General features: G+C 37.2%; 2 protein-coding genes across 5 annotated transcripts in view; both read left to right on the forward strand.

Annotated features, from left to right (window-relative positions):
- Positions 1–21,338, forward strand: part of PRELID2 (PRELI domain containing 2) — a 1,077,378-nt gene that overhangs the window by 689,431 nt on the left and 366,609 nt on the right. The gene's annotated exons all lie outside the window — the stretch shown is intronic.
- LARS1 (leucyl-tRNA synthetase 1) overlaps positions 1–21,338 on the forward strand; it is a 68,808-nt gene that overhangs the window by 37,954 nt on the left and 9,516 nt on the right. For 3 of the 4 annotated variants that reach the window (XM_050793981.1, XM_050793983.1, XM_050793982.1), the window contains exons 19-29: positions 573–711; positions 1,048–1,260; positions 3,822–3,879; positions 7,796–7,859; positions 10,382–10,565; positions 12,362–12,452; positions 13,315–13,455; positions 14,329–14,469; positions 14,664–14,774; positions 16,894–17,004; positions 19,393–19,497. In XM_050793981.1, the coding sequence (XP_050649938.1) occupies positions 573–711; positions 1,048–1,260; positions 3,822–3,879; positions 7,796–7,859; positions 10,382–10,565; positions 12,362–12,452; positions 13,315–13,455; positions 14,329–14,469; positions 14,664–14,774; positions 16,894–17,004; positions 19,393–19,497 (1,358 nt within the window). The remainder of the gene's footprint in view (positions 1–572; positions 712–1,047; positions 1,261–3,821; positions 3,880–7,795; positions 7,860–10,381; positions 10,566–12,361; positions 12,453–13,314; positions 13,456–14,328; positions 14,470–14,663; positions 14,775–16,893; positions 17,005–19,392; positions 19,498–21,338) is intronic. The other variant, XM_050793984.1, reaches the window with a different exon arrangement.

Below are 21,338 nucleotides of genomic sequence, written 5' to 3' on the forward strand. Positions count from 1 at the left end.
CACTATCATCTACTATGTGGTAGAAATATGCCTTCTCTAATCTGTATAGATTTTATGGTGTGTTTTTTTATAGAGAGACTCCAAGCTTCAACCATTTGTCTTTTTTTTTTTTTCTTTTTTTGAGACAGAGTCTTGCTCTGTCGCCTAGGCTAGAGTGCAGTGGCGCGATCTCGGCTCACTGCAACCTCTGCCTCCTGGGTTCAAGTGATTCTCCTGCCTCAGCCTCCCGAGTAGCTGGGATTACAGGCAACCACCACCATGCCTGGCTAATTTTTTTTGTACTTTTAGTAGAGACAGGGTTTTACCATGTTGGCCGGTTTGGTCTTGAACTCCTGACCTCAGGTGACCCACCCACCTCGGCCCCCCAGAGTGCTGGGTTTACAGGCTTGAGCCACCGTGCCTGGCCCATTTTGTCTTTTATCTACCATTTTATTTTTATTAATTATTCAAGAATAATTTAAGAACTTCCTAAATAAGTAGCTTTGTAAATGCTATAGCCCTCTTCTTAAAAATGTGGATTCTATAGATGAAATGTCTCTTAGGTTCCTCATGTGTTACTTTTTATTTTTCAGGCACTCACCTGCCTTGGGATGAGCAGTGGCTGATTGAATCACTTTCTGACTCCACTATTTACATGGCATTTTACACAGTCGCACACCTATTGCAGGGGGGTAACTTGCATGGACAGGCAGAGTCTCCGCTGGGCATTAGGTTGGTAAACAGATAAGGGAAAGGAGCATAATTTGTCAGTAAGAGTTGTGATATTTGATTTACATATTGAAATGTTTTAATAAGATTTATGTAGCAGAATTTTGTCATGATGTTTTTGCTTTTTTACTGTTGAACTGGGAAAAATTAATAGATGGCCCTTACTATCATCATCTATTCTTCATTCTTGTGGAAGCTGTTGTCCTTGTTTGTTCCTGTAACTACATTAAGAAAGAGATTCCTAATCCATCAATACCTGAAGAGATTCAGGTATTGATTCTTCCAAAGAAATTACATATATGTATATATAATAGTTTGTTTTATTTATTTTTAATACAGACCACAACAGATGACCAAGGAAGTTTGGGATTATGTTTTCTTCAAGGAGGCTCCATTTCCTAAGACTCAGATCCCAAAGGAAAAATTAGATCAGTTAAAGCAGGAGTTTGAGTTCTGGTATCCTGTTGATCTTCGCGTCTCTGGCAAGGATCTTGTTCCAAATCATCTTTCATATTACCTTTATAATCATGTGGCTATGTGGCCGGAACAAAGGTGAATGATAAAATAGGTGTGGACTAGATTTATTGATTGTCAATAGTGGTGTTTTGTGGCTTCAAATATCTAAGAAATTATCGCGGACGGGATAGTATAGATTTGCCAGTTACGTTCTTTTTCTTATCTTAAATATGTACTAAAACAGAAAGGCCACCTCCTATCTGTTGCATCCAGAAATCCACATACCTACCCCAAGCACCAAAGCATGTCATATTTCAGGTGCATTGCTGGTCTGCTAGTAATTCATTTGACCTGTTAAATGCAGGAATTATTCTAGAACATTAGAATTGGAAAGAACTTTCTCTTTAGAGCGGAGAGCCCCAAGGTTCCAGCATTAGTTTTAGTAACATTCTGACTAGAGTCTGTTCTTCAGAGGAATCCTTCTGTCCTTTTCCCTCTTTACCCAGACGTGTCTACTTTTCTCTCTAGTCCCTCAAGTAGCTGAGGAAACAAACCTCTTAGTCTGTTCAAATTTTATTTCATAAAACCAAAACAATTTCTTATGCCTTCTTGTATTTAGAATAAAATTACATTTTTTTCCTCAAGAATAAAATGAAGATTTTGAAGTAAAGGAATAAAATAATTTTTTTTTGAGACAGAGTCCAGACTGGAGTGCAGTGGCATGATCTCGGCTTGCTGCATCCTCTGCCTCCCGGGTTCAAGCAATTCTCCTGTCTCAGCCTCCCGAGTATTTTTTATTTTTTATTTTTTTGAGACAGAGTTTTGCTCTTGTTGCCCAGGCTGGAGTGCAATGGTGTGATCTCAGCTCACTGCAACCTCCGCCTCCCGGGTTCAAGCGATTCTCCTGCCTCAGCCTCCCAAGTAGCTGGGATTACAGGCATGCACCACTATGCCTGGCTAATGTAGTATTTTTAGTAGAGATGGGGTTTCACCATGTTAGCCAGGCTGGTCTTGAACTCCTGACCTCAGGCGATCCACCCACCTTGGCCTCCCAAAGTGCTGAGATTACAGGCATGAGCCACTGTGCCCAGCCCAGAGGAATAAAATAAATTTAATGTCGTTCATACACTACTTGTCATCCAGTGTTATTACTTACCTTATGTATTTATTTATTTATTTTTCGACAGATTCTCATTCTGTTATTTGGGCTGGAGTACAGTGGCACGATCTTGGCTCACTGCAGCCTCGACCTCGCGGACTCAAGTGATCCTCACACTTCAGCCTTCTGAATAGCTGGGACTAGCCACATGTCACCTTGCCTGGATAGTTTTGTTTATTTTTTTATAGAGACGAGGTCTCACTTTGTTGCGCAGGCTGGTCTCAAACTCCTGGACTCAAGTGGTCCTCCTGTCTCAGCCTCCCAAAGTACTTGGATTACAGGTGTGAGCCACCGTGCCTGGCCCTACTATTTTTCTCTATTGTTTACAATGCATTTTTAGGCAAATTGGATATCTCAGAAGTATTCTTTACCAATAAGTTGAGTCTTCATTCCTTTGCACCAATTTTTTTCACATTTGTTAGGTTTTTAAAAATTACAGATAAGTAATGATGTCAAGAGCTTATGCCAGGTACTTTTTAAATCACTTTTAATAACTCTTTTTATGACAGCTTTTCGAGGAAGGTCTTTAATATCCATGTCTATAGGCAGGGAACTATATTGAGGAATAAAGAGGAACAAATCATAACCCAAAGCTACCCAGCTAATGAATGTTAGTACAAGTATGCAAACCCAGAGAGATTGGCTCCAGAACTCTTGCTCTCAACCCCCCATATGATCTCATTGCTAGAATGAATGAATGGCATGTACATAGTTTGAAAATTTAAAGAGTACATAAAGGCAAAAAGTTAAAAGTGAACTTTTACCCTTGCCTGCACACTACTCTATTTCCCAAAACTCATCATGATACTATTGGTTTCTTGTGATTTTATATACCAGCATCTGATATCTCTATTTGTTAATATATACAAAGGTACCACATTGTTTACACTGTTCTGTCTTATGTTTTCACACACACACGCGCGCACACACACACACACACATATATATATATATTTTTTTGAGATGGAGTCTTGCTTTGTCACCCAGGCTGGAGTGCAGTGGCGCGATCTTGGCTCACCGCAACCTCTGCCTCCGAGGTTCAAGCAACTGTCCACCTCAGCCTCCTCAGCAGCTGGGATCACAGGCGCCCGCCACCACACCCGGCTAATTTTTGTATTTTTAGTAGAGATGGGGCTTCACCATCCTGGCTAGGCTGGTCTTGAACTCCTGGCCTTGTGATCCTCCCGCCTTGGCCTCCCAAAGTGCTGGGATTACAGGCGTGAGCCACCGTGCCTGGCCTTCACATATATTTTTAAGATCTTTTTATATCCATACTTGTAGCCCCACCTAAGTAGTTACATCATTGTATACCTGTATCCTAGTTTAGCCAGTCCTTTGCTTTGTTTTCATTTCCCATTACAAAAAGGACTACAGTATATATCCTTGCACTTTTATCTTAGCAAACCTTTATGAGTGTATTAGCTTTTACCTCAAAATTTTAAGCCAGAACTATCATCTTTGTTTCTTATTTTCTGTCTTTAAACATTTATCTGTGAAGTGACAAATGGCCTACAGCTGTGAGAGCAAATGGACATCTCCTCCTGAATTCTGAGAAGGTAAGGCTTATTGCATCTTGAAAGTTTAAAATTCTGCGGAAGGCTTTTCAGATTTAGGGTATTGCACTTTTTTTTTTTTTTTTTTTTTTTGCGACGGAGTCTCGCTCTGTCACCCAGGCTGGAGTGCAGTGGCCGGATCTCAGCTCACTGCAAGCTGCGCCTCCCGGGTTCACGCCATTCTCCTGCCTCAGCCTCCCGAGTAGCTGGGACTACAGGCGCCCGCCACCTCACCCGGCTAGTTTTTTTGTATTTTTTAGTAGAGATGGGGTTTCACCGTGTTAGCCAGGATGGTCTCGATCTCCTGACCTCGTGATCCGCCCGTCTCGGCCTCCCAAAGTGCTGGGATTACAGGCTTGAGCCACCGCACCCGGCCTGCACTTTTTTTTAATATGTGTAAGAAATAATGTGTCCAGATGTGGTGCCTTGTGTCTGTAGTCCCAGAGCTTTGGGAGGCCAAGATGGGAGGATCACTTGAGGCCAGGAGTTCAAGACCAGCCTGGACAACATAGTGAGACCCCATCTCTACCAAAAATTTAGTAAATAAATAAGAAATAATATGAATTAATCAGAGTTGAAAACCTTCTAATTAGCATATTTAGGACTAAGCATAAATTAATTTTTATCTTTAAAATTGAGCAAGGGGAGTAGATAGTATTAATTGAAGGGAGAGATAGGGAAAAGTTACCTATTTGTAACATTTGTATTTAGAGTGGCAAAAGGTGACACAAATTGTGACTGAAGTAAAGAGAGAAAAAGACAGACACAAGGACAGGAATCATAAAGAGCTTAGCATTGTGACCCAGAAGAGTTTTCTTTTCCTTTTTTTTTTTTTTTGTGATGGAGTCTCACTCTTTCGCCCAGGCTGCAGTGCAGTGGCACGATCTTGGCTTACTGCAACCTTCACCTCCCAGATTCAAGCGATCCACTTGCCTCAGCCTCCTGAGTAGCTGGGATTACAGACCTATGCCACCATGCCCAGCTAACTTTTGTTTTTTTCCGGAGAGATGGGGTTTTGCCATGTTGGCCAGGCAGGTCTCGAACTCCTGACCTCAAGTGATCCACCTGCCTCGGCTTCCCAAAGTGCTGGGATTACAGGCATGAGCCTCTGTACCCAACCGGTTTTTAATTTTTATTTTTAAACAAATCCACTTTTATTTATTGACTTTTCATTAGTTTAAATCCTTGAGGGGTATAGCATCACTCAGATTCTGTATCCAATACCTTTAGCAGGAAGATCATTTAGGAATTTGGCATGAACCATGCTACTGTTCCCGTGGGGCCCAAGTTACCTTTCCCCAGATTATTCTGGTTTTGTTTGGTTTGCTGCCAGGAGTCACTGACTTGTTCTTTGCTTTGTATACATAAGCCCATCTCTTGCCCAAATAGAATTCTATTTCATCTTGAGCATAAATACCTTCATTTTTTTTTTTTTTTTTTTTTTTTTGAGATAGAGTCTCGCACTGTTGTCCAGGCTGGTATGCAATGATGCGATCTCAGCTGGCTGCAGCCTCCACCTCCCGGATTTAAGCGATTCTCCTGCCTCAGCCTCCCGAGTAGCTAGGATTACAGTTGCCTGCCACCATGCTCGGCTAATTTTTTTGTATTTTTAGTAGAGACGGGGTTTCACTATGTTGGCCAGGCTGGTCTTGAACTCCTGACCTCGTGATCCACCTACCTCAGCCTCTCAAAGTGCTGGGATTGCAGGTGTGAACCACCACACCCAGCTGACACCTTCAATTTTAAGAAGAGCTGTGTGTTCTGGAGACACTGCTCATAGCCAGCTAAAATGGCCTTGGACCATAGCCTTCCAGCCATATTTCCTTTTAGAAGTCCTGCTCCCAGCAGGCCTCCATAGGATCCAAGATGACAGAAAGAGCTATTTTTTTAAGTTGAGAAAATGGCTCGGTGCTTTTTGTTTTATACTGTGACTGGCCACTAAATTAGTAGAATGATAGAATTTTGGAGTCTGTAAGATTTTTAGGTGTCACTTAATGCTCCTTCCCAAGCAGTATAGTAGTTCTCTCCATGCTTCTACTGTTACTGTCCCTACTGTTACTGTTAATGATATGGGTGATTTTTTTTTAAAACAGAATACATAGGACTTTATCTTATTAATCAATATCCTCAACATGAGGTTATGCAAACTTGACAGACCCCTCACTTGCCCCTATCATACTTCTGTGCAAATTAGAGAAGGGCACCCCTCCTTGACTTTAAAAAAAAAAAAGGTACAAAATTATTTATTCCTTATTAATAAAAATGGTAACAAATTAGGATTTGTTACAACCAGTGAATTTTACTGTAACCAACAGAATAGCAATGACAGTATTAGTTGTCATAAGTATCTACGTCATAATGAAAATAGTTGTAGGGGGCTGGGCACGGTGACTCACACCTATAATCCCAGCAATTTGGGAGGCCAAGGCGGGTGGATCACTTGAGTTCAGGAGTTCGAGACCAGCCTGGCCAACTTGATGAAACTCCATCTCTACTAAAAATACAAAAAATTAGCCGGGCCTGGTGGCGGGCACCTGTAATCCCAGCTACAGGCTGAGGCAGGAGAATTGCTTGAACCCGAGAGGCAGAGGTTGCAGTGAGCCGAGAACGTGCCATTGCACTCAGGCCTGCGTGACAAGAGTGAAACTCCATCTCAAAAAAAAAAAAAAAGAAAGACAATAGTAGATTTAAACAAAGGGTGGATGATATAAATTGCATTATGTAACATCAGACTTAGCCTGTGCCCTAATATTGAAAGGTAATAAAAAAAAATTACTTTAAGATAATCTGTGGCTGGGTGCTGTGGCTGATGCCTGTAATTCCAGCACTTTGGGATGCCAGGGCGGGCAGATTATGAGTTCAGGAGTTTGAGACCAGCCTGACCAACATGGTGAAACCCCGTCCCGACTAACAGTACAAAATTTAGATGGGAATGATGGTGCGTGCCTGTAATCCCAGCTACTCAGGAGGTTGAGGTAGGAGAATCCCTTGAACCAGGGAGGTGGAGGTTGCAGTGAGCCAAGATTACACCACTGCACTCCAGCCTGGGTAACAGAGCAAGACTCTATCTCAAAAAAAAAAAAAAAAAAAAAAAAAAAAAAGGTAATCTGTATATTAGACAGAAAAACTGCTGTTTAGAAGCACAGGTGATTTTAATAGATTTTGTTAGATCAACAAGGAACTTTTGATTATTGAGCTAGTTTCTTCTTTGTAAGTCAGAGAGGAGCAATACATTTATTCTTGTTAGAACTTGACATTTTCTTTGGTCTGTCTGAATGTTGTACTATCCTGATTTTATTAGAACAAGATATGTATTGCCATGTAGTATAATAGAAAACTGGTATAATCATTTCCTTTTGATATCAGCATAGTTATACTAATGACATACAGTTTTAAAACAATAAAGATTGCTAGGCTGTGAGTGGTGCTTCTTCAGATGCATTGCCCTAAGACAGAGCACAACTTGAACAACCAATTATTGTGACCCTAATGATAGGAGGGTTCCTAAAATCATAATTCCAACCCATGAGCGGATCCATTCCATTTCTGAATGATTCTAATTGCCGTAAAGCTCTTTCTTAAGTAAACAGCTGGTGTTCCAGAGTTAGAGCGGAATCATTACACATATCTAACCCAATTACCAGGAGACAGTGTAGGCTGAATCAGTGGACTGAGTGTAAGTCTGGAGGTCCTCTCCTAGCTGCGTCACTGAGCTGAGTAACCCAAACAAGCCACTTTATTGGGTGAAATTCAGTTTTCACCTCTCTAAAATTAGTGTAATAGGTCTTTTCCTTTCCATATTTCCAATTCCTTTTTGTTTTTATCTGGTCATGGCCAACCTAGTTAATTTATTCGACTGATTGGTTTATTTTATTTATATTACTACTATTAATGCTTGATCACTGACTCTCTATTTCAGATGTCAAAATCCACAGGCAACTTCCTCACTTTGACCCAAGCTATTGATAAGTTTTCAGCAGATGGTGAGTAAACATTTTTCTTATTGCTGTTCCATAGGGTCCAGTTCTCCTTAGATTATAGAAGACATGTTAAAATTGGTGTTTTACTTTTAACTTTCTGTTTTGCTTTTAACAAAATTTTAAAATATTAATGTTTCCTTTGTTGGAGAGCAACATGATACTTAATATATAAGAATTGCTGACATGATGTGTTCAGGAACAAATCAAGCTGAAGTTACTTTGAGTCTTCTTTTAATGAACTCATTATCATTGCTAAGATTCAAGACTTGTTTTGTAGAGATGTTGAGTATAGGCCAGGCATGGTGGCTCATGCCTGTAATCCCAGGACTTTGGGAGGCTGAGGTGGGTGGATTACCTGAGGTCAGGAGTTCAAGATCAGCCTGGCCAACATGGTGAAACCCTGTCTCAACTAAAAAAAAAAAAAAAAAGTAGCTGGGCCTGGTGGCGGGTGCCTGTAATCCAGGCTACTTTGGAAGGCTGAAGCAGGCTGAGGCAGGAGAATTGCTTGAACCCGGGAGGTGGAGGTTGCAGTGGGCTGAGATCACACCACTCCAGCTTGGTCAACAAGAGTGCAACTCTGTCTCAAAAAAAAAAAAAAAAAAGTTGAGTATGTAGGAAGCTTTTCCAAGATATTTCCTCTGTATTTGGTATTCCATTCTTATTAACTGAGACAGAGTCTCGTTTTGTCACTCAGGCTGGAGTACAGTGGCATGATCTTGGCTCACTGCAACCTCCATCTCCGGGGTTCAAGCAATTCTCATGCCCCAGCCTCTCAAACAGCTGGGATTACAGGCATGTGCCTGCACGCTTGGCTAATTTTTGTATTTTTAGTAGAGATGGGGTTTTGCCATGTTGACCAGGCTGGTCTCGAGCTCCTGGCCTCAAGTGATCCATCCTCCTTGGCCTTCCAAAGTGCTGACATTACAGGCATGAGCCACCGTGCCTGTCCTGTATTTAGTATTCCTAAAGGTGTCTGGAACCTGGGAACATTGATTTTTTCAGAAAATTGTTTTTTTGTCTGGCCTCAGTCCTATTACATTTTATTATTATTGTGTCAAGAGAAGAGATGCACTATCCTGAAAGAACCATTCATTTCTTATATAATTAGTCATTGGTCTTCATGGTACTTCTTTTTATTGGTCATGGCTAACTCAGTTTGTGTTCTCAGTATTTTGATTGGACACCAAAGTCAAAGAGAGAACTGTATCCAAATAATAGAGTTAGTCTGTTTCTTACAAGTTATATAAGCAATTATAAAACCACTTTATGTATATATTAGGATTGAATAAATAAGTAAACAGGTAGATAATGAGAACCTCTGCCTCATGGAGCTCACTATCAGAAAAAGAAGCTATTAAGTAAGTAAAGAGAATATGCTAGAATGAGCCCAATCATGGAGTCAGATTGGATTTGGTGATAAAAGTATGAGCTCATGATTGTTATTTTGTGTATAGATATATAGATATAAAAATAAACAGCCGGGCATGGTGGCTCACACCTGTAATCCTAGCACTTTGGGAGGCTGAGGCGAGCGGATTACCTGAGGTCTGGAGTTTGAGACCAACCTGACCAAAATGGAGAAACCCTGTCTCTACTAAAAATACAAAATTAGCTGGGTATGGTAGTGCTTGCCTATAATCCTAGCTACTCAGGAGGCTGAGGCAGGAGAATTGCTTGAATCCGGGAGGTGGAGGTTGCACTGAGCTGAGATCGTGCCATTGCATTACAGTCTGGGCAACAAGAGCGAAACTCCATCTCAAACAAACAAAAAACATAGATATGTGTATGTATGGGTTAGTATACAAATATGAACTGTTAAGTGGAAAAGGCAAAGTGTAGAACCTGAATGCTTTGATTGGACACCAAAGCTAAAGACAGAAAGAACTAATGAGTTCCCTCTTTTTTTTTTTTTTTCAACAATATAGTGTTCCATTATAGGGATATCCTACAGTTTAATTGATGGACATTTAGGTTTTTTTTTTTTCAATATTTTAGAATGGAAGATTTTGGTAGTACTGAGAGATGAGAATTGAAAAAGTAAAGTTTTATTAGTGGTAAACTTGTAAGAACCTAGTTTCACAACTGAGAAAAATTCATATGTGTTTGTACACATAAAGCACCAGTGTGTATTCTCATGCATTAAAATATATTTTGCTACCTCTAAATGAGGCTGAGATGTTGATAAGAAAACCACAAAGAAACGTGTATCTTTATCCCCAGTTTATCATTTTCTATCTCTGCCTCATTAAAGATCACTTTATCTCATTAACTCAACATGACTGAGAAGAAACACATATTGGTGCTTAGTGGATGCAAATCAATATGAATGGCTCGAATATTTTAACATCACTTTTAGGGATGCTACTTTTTGGTGATTTTAATTTTTGTTGTTGATCCAGGACAGTCCTTTAAAGCATTTGTTAATTTATATATGGGCTTTGCAAGGTACCCAGCTGCACACAAAGGACACAATTGATACTCAGTAACCATATTTTTAATTCATTGACTTTTTTTTCTTCTTCCAGGAATGCGTTTGGCTCTGGCTGATGCTGGTGACACTGTAGAAGATGCCAACTTTGTGGAAGCCATGGCAGATGCAGGTATTCTCCGTCTGTACACCTGGGTAGAATGGGTGAAAGAAATGGTTGCCAACTGGGACAGCCTAAGAAGTGGTCCTGCCAATACTTTCAATGATAGAGTTTTTGCCAGGTAATCTCTAGATCCCCATCATTTTTTGTTTTAGAGTTACTTAGTCGTGGTGCATTTTTAAGTTTTCTTTTTCTTTTTTTAATAAAATAAACTAATGATAATAATAACTAGTATTCATTGAAGGCTTACTTGTGCCAAGTACTATGCTGAGTATTTTGTGTCCATTATCTGACTTTAGCCTCAAAGCAACCTTATATAATACAGGTATTACTAGCTCTATTTTATAAATAAAGAAACTGAAGCTTAGAACAATTAAGTATTTCCTTAAATGCCTTAAAAAGCCAGTAGTTGCAAACTTGGGATATGAACTTGCTTCCGTCTGTCTTGAAAGTCTGTTCTCATAACCATTTTACCATGTTGTCTTGTTTTAGAGTAGGGCAAAATGGTTAAAGGAAAAGTAGATTAAAAGAAAAGGATGAATATCTTTGGAGTCATCCTACGCGCTGGTATTACAAAGGTGAATAAGACATGATCCTTCCTTATTGTCTCGCAAGAGAGACAAGCACCCAGTTTTTAAGTACAATAATAGAGATAAGGAGAATTCAGAGATATCATGTGACTTCTGGGTTTCTTTCTTTTTTTTTTTTTTTCCCGATACAGAGTCTCGCACTGTCACTCAGGCTGGAGTGCAGTGGCACAATCTTGGCTCACTGCAACTTCTACTTCCCAGTTTCAAGCTATTCTTCTGCCCCAGCCTCCCGACTAGCTGGGATTACAGGCGTCCGCCATCATGTCTGGCTAATTTTTTTGTATTTTTAGTAGAGATAGGGTTTCACTATGTTGGCCAGGCTGGTCTCGAACTCCTGACCTTGTGATCCACCCGCCTCGGTCTCCCAAAATGCTGGGATTACAGGCGTGAGCACCACGTCCGGCCAAATTCTGGGTTTCTTGAAAAATAAACAAGTGTTTTCAGGGAGAGGAGAAAGTGTGGATAAGCCATCGAAAGGGTCTGATATTTATTTGAAGTACATTATCTGGTGGGCAGAGGTAGGGGATGAAACAGGTTGGGGCTAGATTAGGCCAAATTAAGAAGGACCTGGATTGGTATGAGAAAATTTTTTTCTAATGTCCAGTATTAGTTATTGTAAATGCAATAATTAAAACCTAGCTATGGCCAGGCACTGTGGCTCATGCGTGTAAACCAGGCACTTTGAAAGGCTGAGGTGGGAGGATTGCTTGAGCCCAGGAGTTTGAGACCAGCCTGGGCAACAAAGTGAGATCCCATCTCTACAAAAAAAAAAAAAAATGTATATATATATATATATTAACTGGGTGAGGTGGCTTGCGCCTATAGTCCTAGTACTTGAGAGGCTGAGGTGAGAAGATCCTTTGAGCCTAGGCATTCGAGGCTACAGTGAGTTGTGATCATACCACTGCATTCTAACCTAGGTGACAGAGACAGGACTTGTCTCAAAAACAAAACAAAACAAAAAAAAATCTAAAACTTAGCTACAATATTAGTTAAGCTATTTTCATATTACATTTTGGGCTTTATAAGAATAAAGTGTCCATCAAGAAATTTCTAAACAAGCATCACTTATTATGTTGTAAACAGGAGCCCTAAGCAGTGTCAGATGACAGTACTTAAGGATGGATACACAATAGAGAGACTGCAGTAGTTTGTTTTAAGGAACACAAAGGTGGTGTTGTGTTGAGCAGTTTTAAATGTTTCGGGCATTGTTCTCATTTTACTGCTTAAATAAGCAGTATTTTAAATTTGTATATGCAGCAGTTTTTTATAGCTATGTATAAGTGCCTTTAAACTCCATAACCTTTTTTTTCCCCCTATTCAATAGTGAATTGAATGCAGGAATTATAAAAACAGATCAAAACTATGAAAAGATGATGTTTAAAGAAGCTTTGAAAACAGGGTTTTTTGAGTTTCAGGTAGGCTGTTGATTCTTTTGGTAGCTATAAAACATGTCAGTGTGAACATTATGTATTTTCCCCCTTTTTTCTTCCTGCTGTAGCACAATTACTCGCCTAAGTATAGACTGAAAATCCTACCAGAAAAATTTTAAAGTCTTCAATAAATTGTGATTTTAAGTTATTTTCTTTGGTATTTTTCTATTATGTCCATTTAATTTAAATAATTCTGCTCCTAGTTAAGCTATGAGCATTCATATAAAGGAGATTAAAACTAAAATTCAGCTATACTTTCCAGGAAAACATTTCAAAATTGATAAAAACGAAGGCAAAATTGTGATTAACTGCCATTAGTTTGAGAGCAAGTGTTTTCTGAGGTTTTCCACAAGGTGTCAGTATGTCCTTAAGTTTGGCATTTTAAGTGCTTAAAGTAAAAATGCAGCTTTACGCAATGAGCTATGTAAAATATCACATTGAGATTTATGTAACTTGGTTTTCAGAGATGTGGTTAAATAAGGATAAATGGCTGAGCATAGCAATGTGTTGTATTTATAGTCTTTTTTCATATTTAATATCCTATATGCTGCTAAGAGCAGTCACCCTTAATATACAGTTAAAGTTGTTCAACTTTTATGTCTCAGTTACAAACTGTCTGTAAAAAAATTCTTTTTTTTTTGAGAATTATTAGTATAAAACTACCATGTACTTTGGACAAAGATAAATACTTGCAGATTCTTAAAGTAAAACCTTTACAGTAATTTGTTATGGATTTTTAAAAGACTAGAAACTTAAAAATGTATTAAAACCAAGATACTGAAATTTTTTCCTTTATTTTTATTTTAAAGAAGGTGAGGGAAATGGTAAATAATTTCAAATTTTATAGGCCGCAAAAGATAAGTACCGTGAATTGGCTGTGGAAGGGATGCACAGAGAACTTGTGTTCCGGTTTATTGAAGTTCAGACACTTCTCCTCGCTCCATTCTGTCCACATTTGTGTGAGCACATCTGGACACTCCTGGGAAAGGTACCTTTATGCATTTAAAATGTTTTAAGTGGTTTTGATTTTGGCTTCATTAAATAAGTGTTGTGCTAATATTGTTACTTAAGAGAGAAAGTCTGAAAGTGAGTAATTCAAGAGTGATGCTGGATTCAGCATCATAATTATGACAGGTTAAACCAGAGTTATCTCCTATTCAGATGGATATATGTGCCCTTATTTATATATACACAGTGCATACATATTTTTAAAAGGTGAAAATATTGAGAAAGATATAAACAATTTTTATGAGCTCCTTATAAGAAATATAGGTGTATATTTGCATAAGTATTCTTGTTTTATATAAAACTTCTGGCATACATAGGACTTAATATTCAGGGATATTAGCATTCTTACTATGAATATGAATTCAGTTATTTCTCCTAGACTTGCAGATAAATAGTTTGGCTGGTTTAATAACTCCTTTCCAACCATATTAGCTAGGCTCTTTTGTATTTTTAAATGCATGAACAATACAGAAATGTGCTCATGATCTATATACCAAATAGCCATACTTGAATACTGGATGTATTAACAGGATAAAAACTGAGTGTATGCGTAATTTATATAATAATGATTAAATTTAGGCAAATTAGTGTTACATAATTTTCTTTGAAAGTGAGCATATGTGTGTGGGTATTAATACGCTTGTACAAATGGATGCTAATTAAGAATGTAGAGTCAGACTTCACAGCTTGAATTCTAGGGAACATTAGATCAGGGGCTGTGGAAGTGTGTTATGTGTAGTCAAGTTTGAACTCTGAGCACACAATTACAGATGGTATCCTTGGTATGAAACTATAATTAAGAACCATATTGTCTAATCTCACTGAACTTTCTTTGTTTTTCTTTTTTTAAAAGCCTGACTCAATTATGAATGCTTCATGGCCTGTGGCAGGTCCTGTGGATGAAGTTTTAATACACTCCTCACAGTATCTCATGGAAGTAACACATGACCTTAGACTACGACTCAAGAACTATATGATGCCAGCAAAAGGGAAGGTAAAGTCTTTTTTTTTTTTTTTTTAAAGATTATTCCTTAAAAGTTATTGATCATATAACAATTAACAGTAATGAAAGTTAAAAAGATTTTCATTAATGGTGAAGACCATGGTGGTGTATATTGGGGGAGGGTTCTTCTCATTTTTGGTTTATATAAAAGCTATTGAATGTTTTTCCTTTCTTTTACCATGTAGAAGACTGACAAACAACCCCTGCAGAAGCCCTCACATTGCACCATCTATGTGGCAAAGAACTATCCACCTTGGCAACATACCACCCTGTCTGTTCTACGTAAACACTTTGAGGTGATGCTCTCAGTAGACTTTTCCCCCCTGATGGTGTTGTATGCTCCCTATGTTGTTTTTGTTTTTAGGATATTGGCAATGTCTGGGAGAAGAAAGATAGGCAGCTTTGTGTCATTCCCTCTAGGCAGAGAGCATCCTTTTGTTTTTCTTGGTGACTCTTAAATGGATGCTGAGGAAAAAGCTGCTGTTTTTCTCTCATTTTTGAAACATTTATACAAAAATACATTGGATCTAGTTGAATGTAATCAAAAGAATTGGGGGTTTTCATATGTGTAGTTGAAATAATGAAATGAAAGGACAGAGTTTGCCTTTGGAATTTGTTATAACTTGAGCAGTGGGAGTCATTCATTAAATTTATTCATTCATTAAATTATTTCAAACCATAACCTCATTTATTGTTTGGAAAAAAGTGAAGCTTTGTTCTTGAGTGCCTTAGATGTTGTTTGGTTTGATAATTACCTATAGAAATGTAGAACTTGAAGACATTTTTGGCTGTGCCAGATAATGATAAATCCATTTAAAGGGAACTCAATAACTTAGATCTAAGTTTTCCTGAAAGAAAAAAATCTATTTTTCCTCTGCATTCAAAATGTAGAAACAAAGTGTGTTTGTGGACTTGGGCTTTTTTGCTTAGGTTATTAAAACAGTTATTGCTAGATGCAGACTACTAAGGTGCACTTAAAAAAGAGAGACAAAATATGGATTGTGGTCAAAATGTAAAGAAGAAACATAAAGGAAAAATTCTTAGCTTTGATATTCTAGACTGTTATTGGAATTTTGCCTGAATACTTTTCAGAGTTAATTAAGAAATGCTAAGAAAAACTGCTTTTACATTTGTAAAATTTCAGAGAGAAGAGCAAATGTTTTTGTATTCCTTGTGAGTCTATTTTATGGAAAACTACTTCCACCTTTGATTGTGTATGTTAGAAATAGAAGGTGGCCTTTAGAATCTGCTTGCAGATTTTGAATTAAGGTAAATAAAAGATAAAAGCTACTTTGGTTGACAGAAAAGTGAAACTACCTCAGTGGATTATATATTCATACCAGTAATTTCAAGGAAGCAATGGAAGAACCCAAATATAATATGTAATGTCTTAGGTATTAAAAAATGCGTCACCTCTGTTCTTTTTGAAGTTGTATTTTTACTTAGTATTCATTGACTAAATAATTGAAAACAGTGGTATCTTTTGGCATTAGCAGCTTTCTTTTAGATTTTTGTATGTTTTCATCCACAAGAATGAAAAGAATGTTCATTTATAATCACGAAGAGTGTTCTTATGTTGAATGTGGCACCTTTTTGGTGACATAAGGCAAAGGAGTGTTTCCCACCCTTTTTCTTTTTTATGTGTTTCAGAGGAATACATTAACAAGTAGAATATTTTTTCCCATGTACTTTAGTAAAATTTGGAATTGAAAATAGATTTTTTGAAATTGTGTTATGTGTTCCTTTTCGTTTAGATTCATTCCCAACCCTTCCTTTTACAATAAGGAGAAAATAAGTCGCCCAAAACTTTGAAAAGACCACTTGCTTTGTTTCTCACTCTGTTGAGGGGACCATTAATATCTGTAAAAAGAAATGAATTTAGATTCATTTAAAGCACACTTGGATTGTACTCATTAGTGACATATGATATAGATATTTATTTTTGAGTAGATAGAAATGATTCTGTTTTTAACAGGGCAATAGCTAGGGATTCTTTTCACAAGTGTAACAATTTCTTTCTAGTGTCCAAAAGCAGACATTATATAAACTTGTATAATAGTTGTGTAATTTTTTATTTTAATATGACTAATGAAATGCTTTTAGAAATTTGAAAACAAGTTTTTATGAGACCATTTAGTTTCTGAACAGGAGAAATATTCAACACAAATCACTTTTTTTCCTCCTCTGAACTAAAAAGTATGTGTCGTCAGTTTATAGAGAATAGGAGACTTCCTTCTGCATTGTTCATTCAGCTTTCACTTCTCCATGATGCTAGGGCTGGACACTTTTCTGCTGTTCTCTAGGGATCAGTAGAGGCCACCATTCTATGCCTGGCAGACTATAGTCAAATCTACTATTCTGTCTTATTCTTGAGACTTTTTTTTCTACATTACTCTCCCTCCTTTCTTTTTTTAGGCCAATAATGGAAAACTGCCTGACAACAAAGTCATTGCTAGTGAACTAGGCAGTATGCCAGAACTGAAGAAATACATGAAGAAAGTCATGCCATTTGTTGCCATGATTAAGGTAAGCTGTGGACCTTATGCAGCTGCGACCACATGAGTAATGGTTAGATAGGACAATAGAAGGATGGATAGGACAATAGAAGGATGGGGAAAAGCCTTGGACATAGTCTCCTGCCAGAAATCTGCTGAAATAGCACTTTTCAATCAATGGCTGTGAGAAATGATCTATCAGATTTTGGGTTTACTTGTGGAATCACTGAGTATGTGAAAAATATGTATTGTGGAAGAAAAATTGGTTTAGAATTGCTGCACTGAACTGTTCCCTTCATATTCTACCTTCCCTTCTTTCAAGTTTGGGAAAGAAACATGCTCTTTTGGCTTACATTAGGCTTATAGAGGCTTGCATTTCCTAGACCCTATTCTTGGAACCAGGATTCAATATTTGTATAGGTACAGCTTAACAGGATAAACACTGGTTATAGTGGTTGGACCAGGGTTTCTCAGCATAGCTCTATTGGTATTTTGGGCTCGATAGTTCTTGTGGGACACTTTAACGGCATCCCTGGCTTCTACTCATTAGAAGCCAGTAGAACTACCTTTCCCGCTAGTTATGACAATGAAAAATATCTCCAGACATTGCCAAATGTCCGCTGGGGGCAGAATCACCTTCCACTTCTTGCCATTGAGAATTATTGGGTTAGACTCTTAGTTTTCTTCATATACATAGCTGATGTATTGTTGGATTTCTTGACAAAAAGAAACCGAAAGAAGGCTTATATTGCTTAAGATCTCAGACTATGAGGCCAGAAAAATCTTGGTTGAAATTCTGTGTATCTGTCATTTCTTAGTTTTGAGACCTTGGTCAAATAACTTTAATTTTTTGGGCCATAGGATTTTTCATCCATAAATGAGGATACTATAGAACCTAACTTTTTAGGAGTGCTGCGTAGTATACCTAACACACCTAAGTAGCACCAGTCAAGAAGTAGGCTTGGTAAATGTTGTTTGAAAATGCAAATTAGTATCTTCCAGCCTACTAAGCATATCGTGGTTATTCTTTTACTGTCCTTTAATTCTTGTGTCTTCTTGGCTGCAGATGCCTGATGGAGACCAGACCTCTTAACTTTTCCAATACTATAATAGATTGGTATTCTTGGAAAAGGTTTTTAATTCTCTTAGACCAAAGTCACTGTTTGATCCTCAGGGTATTTTAGGTTTCAGAAGTAATTTAGGATCCTGGATTGACCTACACCAATCAAGTTGTAATATAAGTGCTGGTATGTTCATAGTTCATTGGTTCCCCAGTGGCTAGTGTCATTGGTCATAATGCCAAATCACTGTCAACATGTGGATCCAACAAAATATTCCATTGGTGTTTGCAGAGGCCATTAATTTTGATGACATGTTTTAAGAGAATCCAGGGAAACCTATTCAAAAGTAGTTACGTGTATATATATAGCGAGAGACAGAGAGCGTGTGTGTGTGTGTATAAAATGATATTAGATTCAAAAGTTGGCTTCTTTAGGATCTCATTAAAATGATATTAGATTCAAAAGTTGGCTTCTTTAGGATCTCATTTAAATTTGAAGAACCATCATCAGACCGTTTGAGTGGTGATATATTTTTAAAATTATGTTGGTGATTTGCCAGGCAAATTAGTGGTTTTGCAAACTTTGAAAGGGATTAATAAATCTGGGAATAAGAAAATGACTTTCTAGCACTTTTCATGGGAAAAAGAAATAGAACTTGCATAGTAAGCTAAAACAGTGAGTAGCAGGAATAATGTCAGGTCACTTTCATTAAGTATAACGTGTTCTAGGTAGTTGTATCTATGCATATGTACTTGGATCTCTCGGATTCTATTTTGTGCAGCAAATATCGACTATCCAAGAAAATTAAGAATAAGAAATTATTTTTTACATGCCATGTTTGAGTACTCATGTAGTATGAGTTTTTTTTCTTTAAACTTTGCAGAAATATCTTTGGGGATTTTTTGTTTGGATATTATTAATTCATTATTCTCTAAAACAGCTGTAAGAAGGTGGTATCTCAGAAAATTAAAATTTTGGTTTTTTTGGTAACTTAAAGGGATATTTTCATACATTTGGTTGATTCTCTGTCAAGTGAATTCTTTGGGCTTGCAAATTAAGTCAGTCTAAATAAACAATCATAAAACCATATTTACTTTATAAATCTGAAAACCTTGTGCCTTCCCATCTTTTCATTGCTGCCATAATCTTATAATACTTTAAATGGTAATTATTTGGAGCTAGTAAATTTCATTAACAAGCAAATGTAGGTAAAGGAAATCATGAGTCCAAGGCCTTTCCTTTAACTCCTGAAATCTGAGATTTTATCAACTAAGAGAAGAATGATTACTTTGAAGGAAGTATGTTTTCCAACATGTTCTTACTGTGATTTTGTTTTTCCATACCATTTTGGCTATTAGGAAAACTTGGAGAAGATGGGGCCTCGTATACTGGATTTGCAATTAGAATTTGATGAAAAGGCTGTGCTTATGGAGAATATAGTCTACCTGACTAATTCCCTTGAGGTAAGAGGTCCAGGGATTGTAATAACTATTTAACAGTAGTTAAACCATAATCCAGCTCTTTTATTTTACAATAAATCTTTTTATAAACTTCATCTACTGTGTTTAGTATCTTTGTTAAATATGTCAGTCAGAAATATTTTTGGAGAGAAGAAAAATGGGTGAGTATAAAAGTTGCAGGAAAAAAAGATCTGTCATCTTATTTTATCAATTCTTAATTTACATATGATCAATTATACATTAAAAAACTGTATGTCTGGATATGATACTGCAAATTTTTTTTTTTTTGATTATACTTTAAGTTCTTGGGTACATGTGCACAACGTGCAGGTGTGTTACATATGTATACATGTGCCATGCTGGTGTGCTGCACCCATTAACTCGTCATTTACATTAGGTATATCTCCTAATGCTATCCCTTCCTCCTCCCCCTCCCCACAATAGGCCCCAGTGTGTGATGTTCCCCTTCCTGTGTCCAAGTGATGTCATTGTTCAATTCCCACCTATGAGTGAGAACATGCAGTGTTTGGTTTTCTGTTCTTGCGATAGTTTGCTGAGAATGATGGTTTCCAGCTGCATCCATGTCCCTACAAAGGACATGAACTCATCCTTTTTTATGGCTGCATAGTATTCCATGGTGTATATGTGCCACATTTTCTTAATCCAGTCTGTCACTGATGGACATTTGGGTTGATTCCAAGAAGTCTTTGCTATTGTGAATAGTGTCGCAATAAACATACATGTGCATGTGTCTTTATAGCAGCAAATTATTTATACTTTATTTATACTTTATACTGCAAATTATTTATACTTTATACTGCAAGTTATTTTTAAGAGACCTTATATTTAAATGCTTTCCAAACCTCTTATGTTATGGAGTACTCTGAATTGGTGCTTTTTTTCCCCCCTCCCTTTTGATTTGCAGAATTGGATTAATTATAATGTCTGGTTCATGATATATTATGATTGTTCCATATCTTCCCATGTTTTTTTTCTCTCCCAATTTATAATAAAATGAACATTCATGAATCTACTACCCAATCCAAGAACTAGAACCGTACCAGTAGCTTTTACATATCTGTGACTTTCTCCCCATCCAATCTTTGTGCCCCAGTCACAACTTTATATATAGATTGTAAGTAAGCTGGTCTCAGACAACTTAGGCAAAAGGAAAAGCCATTTGCTCTAGAAAACTGTTAGAGCACTCAAAAAGTGGTCCTAGTGATAATGAAGACACTCAAGTAAAAAAAAATACAGGTTTGGAGTTTAAGTAAAATTGTTTTGTGAAATATGGAGATGGAAGAAAGTTGTTTCTAATTAAGTATTTTATTTTAAATGAGTTAATGAAATTAATAAACATTAAATGACATCCATTTTATATATTTCTAAATGTTCATATATATTCATGTAGGTCAAAAAACTTCCTGGATCTTTTCACTTGGACCATGCGGACACATCTTATGTTTAGGGTCATCTTATGTTCAGACATATGCACTGTGCTATATTTCTGAGCTTTTCTTCCATTTATTTAAGTGGAAGCCTTTTATTCTCAAATGATAGATTTCTGAACTTCAATTTGTCTTAAGTGGAAGCCTCTTATGCTGATTTTCATTTTGTTTTATATGGCAGATAGATGCCAGATTTCATTATAGAAAATGATAAACATGACTATATAAATAACAATACTATGAGACATCTAAAATGAATGTTAAATAACTGATTACAGATTTCATTTAATATTTATATGGAAAATAATAAAATTGCACAGACCATTTCATGTTAACTGGAGAACCTAGTTTTGTTCTTGGTGAAATGAGGTGGTGATTAATTTGAATCGCATTAAG

The sequence above is a fragment of the Macaca thibetana genome, chromosome 6 (assembly GCF_024542745.1).
Source record: "Macaca thibetana thibetana isolate TM-01 chromosome 6, ASM2454274v1, whole genome shotgun sequence".
Taxonomy (NCBI): domain Eukaryota; kingdom Metazoa; phylum Chordata; class Mammalia; order Primates; family Cercopithecidae; genus Macaca; species Macaca thibetana.